At 33.1% G+C, this 13,123-nt stretch overlaps 1 protein-coding gene across 1 annotated transcript; it reads right to left on the bottom strand.

Moving 5' to 3' along the window:
- Positions 1-982: 982 nt before the first annotated feature.
- On the bottom strand, positions 983-6,128 carry LOC112525803 (signal peptidase complex catalytic subunit SEC11A-like). Its single transcript, XM_025136078.1, has 8 exons — positions 5,947-6,128; positions 5,337-5,449; positions 4,984-5,055; positions 4,665-4,700; positions 2,842-2,887; positions 2,090-2,177; positions 1,937-1,994; positions 983-1,148 (listed from the first exon to the last, which is right to left on the bottom strand). Exons 1-8 carry the CDS (start codon positions 6,023-6,025, stop codon positions 1,098-1,100), a joined length of 543 nt encoding a protein of 180 aa, XP_024991846.1. The 5' UTR covers positions 6,026-6,128; the 3' UTR covers positions 983-1,097.
- Positions 6,129-13,123: the final 6,995 nt, after the last annotated feature.

Consider the following 13,123-nt stretch of genomic DNA (forward strand, 5'->3'; position numbering starts at 1 on the left):
CATATGGACCTCCGTGGCCATAAGGAGATTTGTATTTCTCCTTGGATTTAAACCTATGACCTCTAAACATTTTTCACCTTTAGATCCCAAGCTCAAACCGATCAACCACCACCCTTATTTATGATATTTATTATAAGTATGGTGATTAGAAATGACATTTACTCGTTAGAAAACGAATAACACGAATACAAAATCGATGTTTTATTTTAATTAATATATTGGCTATATGGCTTCGTTAGGATTGTAAAAGGTTAATTTTTTATCGAGTTTGAATATAAATACAAAGTTGATACATATAACAAACTAAATCCGAGTTTAAAGAACTCGGCTCGTGTTTCTATCTTTTAAAAAATGAGCATATATTAATATGCATGCAGTATGTACCAAAGATAGGATTTTGATATATATCTTTAGTTCAAATTAGAAACGAGCTTGTTTTGTTAAGCATAGATATAACAGATATTTTTGAGCTATTCAAATTCTCGTAGATGCTCTTAGCCGGATGTCATTTGAACTTCTCTTTCATACAAACCATTAGGTAGTGGGTAACCCAAAAAAGCCTAGGCCCAATCAGCTCGAAGCCCGGTCCAGATCAGGCCTCAAAGCCCAATCAGGCCAAAATATTGGCAGCAAGCCCGAACCTAGGCCCATCCCAGAAACCCAGCCTGAAATAACCCGGGTAAAAAGCCCAAGTCTAAAAAGGCCTTATTGGACCCTTTTCTCGGCCCGAGGGTGCAAAGGCAGAAGGGAGCTTGACTGCAAGACCCATCCGTTGAGCAGGGACGAAAGTCGGCCTTTGTTGGGCCGAGCTGGATTTGAACCAACGTAGACATAACCTCAAAGCCAGGCCTTTTTTGTTGCTCACTTAAAACGTGCTTGGAAGGCCTGGCCCCGAGCATTTCTAAATTTAGCTGCTTAGCTGCCCTCACATTTTATGTAATTTTGATCATATCGCAAAGGGGAAAACATAAACATACACATACACAGCACAAAATAGGTCTTGTATTGAAGCTATAACTGTCCATCACCATGAAAAACACAAAAATAGAGATGTCTACAATGATTGAATAACCTTTCTATGAAGGGATTGATGCTTGCTACTCTTTTGAAGTTATTACTAGCAGTCCCAGAGCACCTATTAAAATATACTGCATACAACAAGAAAAAAACAACAGAATTAACAAATAGAAACATCAAAATCTAAAGAATATAGACGCTGATTATATCCTTCATGTTACATGAAAAACACGATATTTCCTTTTTGGAGAAGTTCACGTGTTAAAACTACCTATTTGCTGATTATCGTCATTAAGTGTCCACTTCCAAAAGTAAGTGTCAACTTTCCAATTATATCCTTGTGAGAAGAGAAATTCTTTACTCCCTTATCATTAAGGGTGAAAATGTCATTTAGTCAAGTACAAAATACTCCATCCCAAAATAAGTGTCAACATTACTATTTTAGTTTGTCCTAAAATACGTGTCCACTTACAAAATAAATGTCTACTTTTCCATTCTACCCTTAATTATAAGATGGTGAAAATTTCTCTCTGTAATCAAGGGTAAAATTGTTCTGTTTTCTTGATACAGTCCGTTTGTTAATTAAAAAGTGTAATAATTACACGTTACTAAAACTGAGTGCTTTTTTCATCGTGGACATTAATTTTGGAACGAAAGTGGTATAATGATTCCTAAGACTGTCTTTTCATTGTGAATATTTATTTTGGGATGGAGATATTGAAGTGCATTTTTGGTATTTGACAAATGATGTTGCAGTTTCCCAGGGACAGTCTGGTGAAGGGCTACAGTTGGAACCTAAGTTTACAATATCTTCCCCATAATTGGCACTAGGGTTAGTTCCGGAATGCTCGTAAATTATGCACCAGTGCTATTCGGTTATAAACCGAGATAATAAACAAAACTGGTACAAAAATCTAACCTTGATGAGAGGCTGTTCTGTCATTATAATCGTCACCCAACCAACATAAGGCAAAAACCTGCAAAAAGTACCAGATGCAGGTATTCCATTTAAGAACAAATAAGGTCAATGTAATTGGTGTTGGATAAACAAACAATTTGAATCTTAATTTACCCAACAGCTCTCCCCATGATATGATGCCGTTGCAACCACATCTGGCCTTGAGCATACAGGAGCCTATCATCTCCAAAATTGTTGTCTCCTGAAAGAACACAATGGCCATCGAATAATCAAGTAATTGAAGATTAAAAAACTCGGGCCAAATTACTACATTTTGTTTCTGAAATGATTTCAGTCTACTCAAACCCCTTTTTTTAAAGCCATGATCTTTGTGGGACTTCAGGTTGTCCAATGACACTCTGCACTCTGTAGTTATGAACCATCACAAAGATAACACCAGTACCTACCAGCATTATCGCCTTTCAAATATTCCTCTTTCAGAAATGTTCATATTGTTCTTTCAACCTCAAACCAGAAACAGTTGAGAAATTTCTACAACAAACTTCAAGTCAAAAAAGGCACTCGGTCTTCCCTTATATTAAATTAGAGCCGCATCTTGTGGCTTGATAAATGGAACAAAAGGTGGAGTGTCATTATAATTGAACCACATAGGAAATTTAATTATCGGTCTAACAACTCAATGACAACCAAGCTTGTTGTTTTGTGATTTGTTTCTGCGATGTTTTTGCCAACTTAATGACTCGAGATTTGTTCTTTCAAATATATGAGAAACAAGCTGTACATTAACAATGATCAACTAGTCATTTTGACTTTCGAGAAGCTCAATTTGCGACAGTAGAACTTCTGATAACTTATTGCCAAGTCATAGCTGGTTAAATCTAATTGATGAATGGAATGCAATGTACCTTTTGTAAGGACATCAACTTCTCCAGTATCTTCACGCTCATGAACCTACAGAAAATATCCATCATTAGATATTATAATGGGGAATATCAGTGGAAATAACCAATTAGTCCCATAGTTCAAATGATCAATACAGCTTTTGTAACAGGGAAAAAATCTAATGAAGTTATGATTTTTTAAAAAGTAATTCACAATTTGAGAAATAGCATTGCAGTGCCAAACGACCAAGTCAAAAACCAATGTGATCCCTGATAATTGAATAAGTTGCTCAAAAACAAATCTAAACAGTAAGATTATGGAAGAGTCAATGAGAACATACGAAGGAGTAAAACAACGGTAAACTTTTTCAGAGATATTTGGTTGGGGTAATTAGGGGGTGGGAAATGGGAATGGAAATCAACTATGGTGTTTGGTTTAGATAAGAAATGTAAATGGAGTCATTAATAGTGCTGGTATTGTATTATGTAATCAATCATTCACTTACATGGGGAGATAAACCATTACTCCAAATTTTTTAGGGAAAGGAAAAGTTGAAGAGATTATTACCGCCTCTCTCTATCTACCCGCTCTATCAACACCGCTCTCTCTGTCTCTGTTACATTGTACATCCAAAGAAAAAACATTCTCTCTCTGTTCTTTTCCTCCGCCGTTGCCATAACCTAATCTACTTTATTACTCTAATCTCGATCGCTGTCTCTAATACATCATTGAGTTTTCCTGGAGAATTCAAAGATTTTATTCGATCACATCCCTGGAATCATGTACAGATATGTTTGAAATTGAACCACACATCCCCAGAATCGTGTACAGATCTGTTCGATATTTGATGTTTAATTTTCATCGATTTGATGTTCGATCTTCAGAATCGTGTAAAGAGCAGGTGGAAAACCGTAGAGGGTGGTTGGTTTGTTGATAAAGAGTTGTGGGTTCTTTCCAGGGTTTTTTCTTTTGGTCACTGGAGTAGCTTCGTTGTGTGGGGCCGTCACCAGAGTTCCTCTTGTCAATGGAGTAAGTAGTGGTAACCATGGTTTTTTCATTCCCAAACAATAACAATGCAGGGAATGTACAACAATATAAAATAATGCAATGAAAATAGTCAAAATACCCATTCCCATTCCTCAACAGTTTTCGTTCCTATTTCCGTTATTCCTTAAAACGAACCAAACTCCCCCTTAGCATTCAGCGAATTAGTATGAATGGTACTACCGTACTGGAGAAGAAACAGCAGCACGGTATGTTAATTTGGTCAAGGACAATTCAGACACTTAACTAGCATAACTCTACAAGGTTAATAGAATTTATTCTATATTTTCAGCAAGCTCATTTCAGGCATATAAATATAGAGAACAAGAAACATCTCCAGGACTAAGCAATTGCAATAAATATATTACTGCTAAATACAGTATCAGTGTATCACTATACAGAAATATACATCATGTTTGAAACAAAAAGTTCTAAAGAAAACAATATATGCTAGATTTGGAAATAAATCATGAGAACCAATATGATGATCTGCAAACATATAACCACAAGCATAATGAAATCAATATCGACAACAGTACCACAGATAGGAAGGCCCAAAAAGAGATGTCCTGTACTAACTATGTGGACCTGTCACTTGCTAGAGCAAGATATAGAAGAAATCTTGCTTTGACCATCCTATTGATAAGTAAGTTGATACATCGTAGTTGGAGAAAGGTGTGATTTTATAAAATGTATGCCAATCCCTTCGTCTCCAAAATCATCGGCTATTGCTTACAATTATCGGATACAATAGATATGGAAAAATCTGAAGAGAAGACAAATGCCTTCTAGAAACACATACCTTAATCACTCGATGAACTATTGGAATTTCGCGTCCCTACATAGAAATAACAAGGTCAGAAACACACATTAGGGAAGTTAATTTTGTCAAGTACTAACAATAAAAAGTTTATCACAATTTAGTGATACTACCTAGTAAATTATAGATGAATATAATTGATTTAGGTACAGGATCTCCCTAGTTTAATCAGATTAAAAAATTGTATGCTATATGTGCATGGAAGTTCTTAAATTATCAAGACACTACTGAATCAGTGATTGAAACAGATATCTACCAAAAGCATCTAATAAGAAAGGAAAAGCATAATTAAGCAGCATACATCAACATTGAACACCACGATTTCTCCAGCCCGAATTGGTTCCTTACTCATATGCAAAAACAGAATATCACCCTGCAAGACATTCAAAAGGGTTAGGAGAAAAATCAAATTTACATGCAAACAAGTTATACTTCTCAACAGGGGTGAAGGTGGAAACTTGCAGCATATGACATGTGACAAGTATTATCTAGGCTCAATGAGAAATGCTATGAGGAAACAAGTACTGATAATATCCAATGACATGAAGATATTGAAGATGAACCATTGGACAACTTCGGTTACCAAAAGCTGAAACTTCAAATATACCATCCCCTCAAGTAGACAATAAGCTAGATGGATATCTGCTCACTTACTCTTTTGAAGCCAGGTTCCATACTTCCAGAAAGCACAACGACAACAGGTGATTCACTACCAGTTATGCACATCAGCCCTTTCCATATTATTAATGCTGATGTAACAATCATACCTGGAAAAGAGAGTGAAAAGAAACAAGATTCAGAATATCACCCTGATCCAAGAACTAAAAAATATAAAGCCTACACATTGGTCAAGTTCTTTGAACATTTATTCATGGATGCAACAGAGAGCGCTAGATGATCATTAAATAAAAATCTATGCATTCTACGCACTCTACCACAAGAGAAGGGTTGCATAGTGATGAATACAAAGCATGGTTAAACTTCGAAATTAATTCCAAGATAAGCACTAAAGAGAAACAAGACGATTCATCACGCGACAAAATCAAACTACAATAACTAAATGCACAAAAATCCAAACATTTACAAGGCATTTCACAATTCAGTGATGATGAACCATGCCCTAACTTCAAAAACAAGTAAAGATCTACAGATTGATGTCGAATTTGTTTTGAATCACATAAAATGGATGGGGTCAACAAGTAAAGTTAAACTATCCAACTTCTAACGAGAAACAAAATTGACGATAGAGAGAAAATTCATGAACCAAGGCTAATGGCTTGAGTAAAGAGTTGTCTGAACTGCATAGATTTCACCGAATCGATTTGCTCCCCGATCCATCCCATCTCTCTCTTTCTCTTCTAATTTTCTCTCTGCGTGTAGCCTCGATTCAGTGGAAGAGGGGAGAGCTTAATTTTGCCCTAATTCGTTCATCCATTACACAAATAAAACATGTCAAGAACAATATTTCAAAAATGGTCCCTGAAGTATGTCAACTTGTCATTTTATTAATTTAACGAAATTTTAGTTGAAAACAATTTTGTGTTACCATTTTCTAACTTCGTAACTAATGAGTTTCTTCCCACAAACTAGGGGTGAGCAGCGGAACCGGGTACCCGGTTACGGAACCGGAACCGCCTTGGAACCGCCGGTTCCGGAACCGAAACCGATATGAGTGGTTCCGGTTCCGGTTCCTAAAATACGGAACCGATTGAGAACGGTTCCGGTTCCGGTTCTCAATTTTTCGGAACCGTTACCCGCCGGGTACCCGGTATTTTCCAATAAAAAAATAATTATTATTTTTTTTATACCAAATTTATATTAGGTTTACATCTTGAAAGCATGTCGTCATCTTCATTCTTCATCTAAATTATTCATGTAAAATGATTCGTATTTTTTCAAATTGTGTATTCACTTGGATTCATAGTATGTAATCGTTAAACTTTGAACATTTACCATTATAGTATGTAATCGTTAAACTTTGAACATTTTCTATTAGTCTATTATGGTTTGTAATCGTTAAACAATATTTGTAACCATTATTCTATATAATTTGTATTCTTGCTTATTTATTTAGTGTTTTGGCAATGTTTTATTTTTTATTTCTAAATAACAAAATTTTAATATTTTAGGAAGCGGGTACCCGGAACCGGAACCGGTTCCCGGCGGTTCCGGTTCCGGTTCCAAAAATTTAAGAACCGCTCTAACCGGTTCCGGTTCCGGTTCCAATATCTCAAGAACCGCCGGTTCCGGTTCCGGTTCCGGTTCCTGTCAAAAAGGGCGGGTACCCGCCTATGCTCACCCCTACCACAAACCATCCAAATTAATCTCACAATATAAAACGGCAACGTTCCGTTATCTTTTTTTCGTCTCCTCCTTAAATATTTTTTTAATTAAATTATTAAATTGGATGAAATAGGAACACCCCACGAAGTTAAATCCATTAACCCACATCTTCAACCTCTTGACAACAAGACCAAGTTGTTCACTTCAAAATTTTATGTGCAAATATCTTAACTTGATTCCTATTTTAGGTAATATACTTTTAAAATTTTAATTTTGATACCTAAGATGTACAATTTTTAACATTTAAATATCCGGGTAACTAGTTGAAGCATCAATCGGTTACCATACTGATATGGCGAGTGATGAGATTGAAATTGAGTTGAATAGCAAATAATATTGAGTCGGATATCACATCACTCGCCACATCAGTATGGTAACCGGATGATATTTCAACTTGTTACTCGGGTACTTAAATGTTTAAAACTTTACATCTTAGGTATCAAAATGAAAGTTTTAAAAGTACGTTATCCAAAATAGAAATCAAGTTAAAATACGTTATTTTTTCATACAATTTGTCCTAATTTTGTAGGAGTTAGAATAAAATAGAGTTGAGCATTGGTCGGCTTTAGACAATCTTACATATTTTTTCAGTTAACCTAGTGTAACAAGCTTGATCTCTTTTTTACAAGTGTGAAATTTTGACATTATCCATCATACAAATGAGTCGGGCTTGTCTATAGACTAACGGACCTAAAAACCTTTTTACATTTTTAAGAAAATAAAATTTATATAAAATAATTCAAACTATATAACAATTTTTTAACTTAAAATCAGACGAAAATATATAATTTTTAAATAAAAATTATTTCGCGAAATATGGAGTATGTTGGCCAAATAGGATAAAAACTTGACCAAATAAAGTCATATTTATGATTTTAGGTTCACAAACTGATGGTATATATTTTTTTCTTTTTAATTATAAAACTATTAATGGCTCAGATAGGTCTGTTCATTTTTAACTTTGTATAACTCATGTCCGTCCATTAACATTTTTTGATTTTTTGCTCTTGGTGTAAATCGAACACATTTTTTGAGTCGTTTAAATATGTTGGATTTTAAATTGTTATACAATTTTTTTTCATCGATAGACTGTAATTGGAACCATAACTTTTATTTATTCAAATTGTATTAATATGTAAATATCAAATGTAACTTATATCATCGTTAAATATTCTCTAATAAAACCAGTGAAACTTCAAAATCGTTAAAATTCATGGCTCTCACCGCATTGCACGAGTACATAACTAGTTAGTTAACCAAGTAAATTTGTTAACCGATCTAAACGTTTCGTTTTTTTAATCAACGGCTGTGGTTAAATAAGATATTATAACTTGATTTAAAAAAATAAATGAATTAAATGGTATTAAATGAAAGACACTTTTGGAACAAATTATTATCTTTTAGTTTTTGAAGATAATCATAATAATAGTTAAATGATTTTATTTTATTTTGAAAAAATCCTATTTTATTTTTTGGAAGATAATTAATAATTATAATTAAATTATTTTTGTTTAAAGGTAAAATCAGAAAGTTCATAATTGAAGGCAGGAAATCAAATTCATAATTGAAATCAGAAAGTGAAACAATGATTTTTATTTAAAGTTCATAGATGAAACCAGAATGAAACAATTATGTTTATTTAAAGTTCATAGATGAAACTGAAACCAAAATGAAACAATGATTTTTATTTTAAGTTTACAAGTGAAACCAGATAATCAAAGTTCATATGTCAAACTAAAATGCAAAACAATGATTTTTATTTAAAGTTTGTGAGTGAAACAATAAAGTGAATGTATTTGAGATATTTGGATTTCATGGAGAAATTTGGATTTGGAGGGATTTGAATTGGAATGGATTTGAAACCATTCATGTGTTCGGTTTGTAGGATTTGGAATGAAATAAAATTGAATTGAATTTCATTATTTATAAATAATTTATAAAAATGATTAACTTATTTTTATTAATCGATTATTATAAAACAAATGTTTTTAACATTTTTTAAAACCTTATTGCATACAATCTTACGAAATCCCATGAAATCTCGAGTACTCCATGAGGATTTCAAAATCATATGTTTGAAGGATTTCAAATCCAAACAATCCAACAAACCAAACATGAGATTAGAATGAATTTGAAATCCAAGTCCCCCCAAATCCTCTTATATAGAGATATATATCGGACAATATAATACATATCACATAAACCCCAAACTGAAAACGACCCATATTACACAACTAACCTCGTTTCTGATTTCGTTTTGTTCATAATTCAATTTTGAATCGACGTTTTATTAACACCCTTGATGCACCGGAGCGAAGAAGGCAATTTGATTGCTATTAACAAATCATGCACTTGTGTTTGTATTTTCTACGTGTCTCTTCCTTTATTATTTTATTACGTAATAAAACAGGTTCTCATGAATAGACCATTATTATATTTATTTTTTAATAAATAAATTGACCGGTGTCCATATACATACAAGTAAGTGAATTTCGAAGGTCAAATCATGCTTTTGATTCACAAATTGTGTATCTTGACCAACATATTTTGGAATTTTAGTTCATTAGATATTTAATCCGATGGTGTTCTGAATGTACCAATTACATGGTAATATTCAAGAAGTTACGAGTTTAAATTGTGGTTTTGTTATTTCCTAAGACCATCTTCATTAGCAATCTAGAGACCAGATCGTGAATAAGACAAATGTGGGTTAAACAAATTAAATAAAAAATTCCAACCCCGATCTCATGACTTTTTCTTTTTTACCTCTCTTGCCACGTGTCACATTATGATTGTCAGATGGGCAGATGGCTGGGTTGAGATTGATGAGAAATATTATCTAAGGAGACGCCTACGAAGGCGTCCACTCTGGCTTGATTTATCGTGATACTAATTGTAATTGCAACCCGACCCACAAATCTCGTAATGCAAATTGAGTAAGGGTAAAAATGGAATTTGTGTTGGCAACATGCAGTAGCAATATGTTGTATCATTTTTGTGTTTCCCGAGCAGTTTGGGGAATTGGGAAACACATAAGTTCTCACGCTTTGTATTTAGAAAGATCTTGTACAGTTTATTTTACTTATTTTACATAAAAGATGATGATTGTGTGTTTTTAATATAAAGCATGTTAAATTTGTTAAAAAGTTGTAAAAACACAAAATTATTACAAACTAAGGGCCGTTTACCAAACGCTTACCCAGTAAGAGATTACCGGGTAATTTTCCTTACCAGATGAACATGGCAAGGGTTAAAAATCTTATCCGATAAGAGCAATGATAAAGATGGATAGTCTTACTCGGGTAAGTGCTTACTGGGTAAATTGTTACATATAATATCATTTTGATGTATTACAATCTTACCTGGTAAATATATTATAGTGTTGACTCCTAACTATAAGCGCTTACCGGGTAAGCATTTAGACAAACGACCCCGAAGCTATGGTTTGATGGTTAAAAACTTAAACATACAAACATGTATAAAATCAATTATTTGTTTTTATACATTATCAGTATTCTTTTAGTACATAGCTTTGAGATGATAATAAATCTGTTATAGTTTTATAATTATAGTTCTTAAAAGATTTTTACAATGACATAATATTTTATTTTCATGACATCATGACAACAGATTTATGAAAAAAAATGTTTCGAACATTAAAAAAAATTGTTCCACAACAGATATGAATTTCTCTTTAATATGTAATCGATGAACCTTTACATATATAATTAAAATACTATAAAAAAAATTATGATTTAACAAAGTAGATGGAAATTATTTTCAAAGGTATCCAAGTAATTGGGTAAAGGTGTTGTTGACTCATGAATGAAATGAATATTGAATGGTATTTGCAATGTTTGCGTAGAAAAACCATCATTACAAGCATCTTTTAAATGTCTTTCCGTTTGTCTCCATTCTATTTTCACCTTCATACAAATACCTCTTTGGATCCTCCGTTACAATCAATACCTGGTGTGATCTTTCCAAAGAAAATCATGGGTAAAAGAGTTGCCCCTACCCAACCTGCTCCAAGAATCTCCATGAAACAGCAGACCCATCAGCTAAACAGTCAGATAAAGAAATTGAAACCGAAGGTTTACATCATTGACTCATTAGACTTCAAGATAACTGTTCAGCACCTCACCGGCAACGGTTCATCATCTTCAACCATCTCTTCTATCTCTCCTCCTCCTCCTCTTCCTGTTGCGGTTATTCCTACGGTGGTGTCTCCAGAACTGCATGTGATCCAGATTGATGATGACCATGATAGCCCAAATCCTAGCCTCGATAGTAGCCATGATCTTAGTTTGGATAACTCCATCATGTCATTTGACTATAGTTATGGTTCGTCTGAAGAGTTAGGGTTTCAGTGGCCAGAAGACTATGTGAGGGAACATGTAAATGAAATCCAGCTCAGGAACCTCGAGTCTTGGCTTCTAGACTTTGATTCCCCGACTTGTATAGCCCATGAACCGTATATGCCTATGAATACGTACAGTTATGATTACAACTTATCAACCATCATGTGATCCATAACCTATGTGTATATATCCAGTAGTCGTTTTGTATATCTTGTTTATTATTAATTACTTGTATATGGTTATATATTCTTTCTCCCGTTATTCGATTTATTTATTTCAAAGACATATGCACAGGATATTATAATCCAAAACCTTTATAATGATTTTCTATTATTGACCGCGTTTTGATTTTTCAGACACACACATATTATTGGTCCTTGTTTCGTTCTTACCGGGTAAGATTATTGATCTTTATCATATTCATCCAGTGAGATAACGTGAATTGGTAAGTGCTTACCCGAATAAGCGTTTAGTAAACGGTCCTTAAATGATACATGGAAATGAAGATTCCTTTTCTTAAACTTAATGGTTAAGAATTTAAGTCTTGTAAAGACATTGTTTGGCTGTTTAGAAATTTAGTGTTCACATTATATTATGTACAAATTAACCAAACGTTGCATTTATTATTTGGAAATAAATTAATTTTAAAGGTTCACATATTTAAAATAGACATAATATTTATTTTTTAACAATGATATCGCATTTTTTTCTTCATCAAACTGGTTTTATGTAAAACGTTGATTTCATATGATACAAACTCTTGATTTCATATAACATGGACTCGAACTGATAATCATACCCAATACAAAATATAGCAAGAACCAATAATTTTAACCGATAAGTGAGAGGAAGACTTTTATCCGGTCAACGCTTACTACCAATCCATTTTGATGGTCGAGATCCTAGAATATTATCTTACAAGGTAAGTGAGGGCGATGATTTTTGCCATTAAACGTTTGATAAATGATCCGCATTTTGTTTTTTGTTCTTGTTATCAGATCTGTGATTTTTCTTATAATCGTAAGCGTTTGAATTAACTTATGCACATCTCGACTAATTTTATAGACATTATAATTAACAACCAGATAAATCTGTGATGATATTGAAATTTCTTGAACTGATAACTCTTTAAAAAAGCAAATTTAATATCTTACTAGTTGAGTTATGTTTTTTAATGTTTAATAAAAAATGCAATTAATTATTGTTTTTTATTTGAAGAAAATGGTTAATTATTGTTAATGTCACTATAACAACGGGGCATTCAGATGGTTCATCTAATCCGCTAGGCTCCAAGCCCGTCGACTTCCACGGCTTTGGCTCCTGGTTGTCTTCTCATTTTCATGTTGTTGAAGTAGAACGGCGCCGTGACGCTCCCCCATTGCGGCTAAATATTCTCATATTTGGCGTCTTTAACATATTTTATTCAGCATTTTTTTCTAAAAGCTCAGTTAATTTATGAGATATAATAACTTTACTTTTTGATTTTTCTTTTTTCTATATTATTTTATAAAACATTTGGCTAAAACTTTTAAAAACTCTTAAAACTTTTAAAAACTCTTAAATCAATTCATCCCTAAACGATTTCATCCCTATCCCATATCTGAATTCGTGTAACTAACTGCAGATAAATACAATCAAATACATGATAAATATTTCATTTTAAATATACAAAATCTAAAATATAATTAAGATAATTATTAGTTCTAACAAAATACTTAATTATTATCTTTATAAAAT

This window comes from Cynara cardunculus, assembly GCF_001531365.2.
Source record: "Cynara cardunculus var. scolymus isolate 2C chromosome LG 13, CcrdV1, whole genome shotgun sequence".
In the NCBI taxonomy this organism is placed as follows: Eukaryota; Viridiplantae; Streptophyta; class Magnoliopsida; order Asterales; family Asteraceae; genus Cynara; species Cynara cardunculus.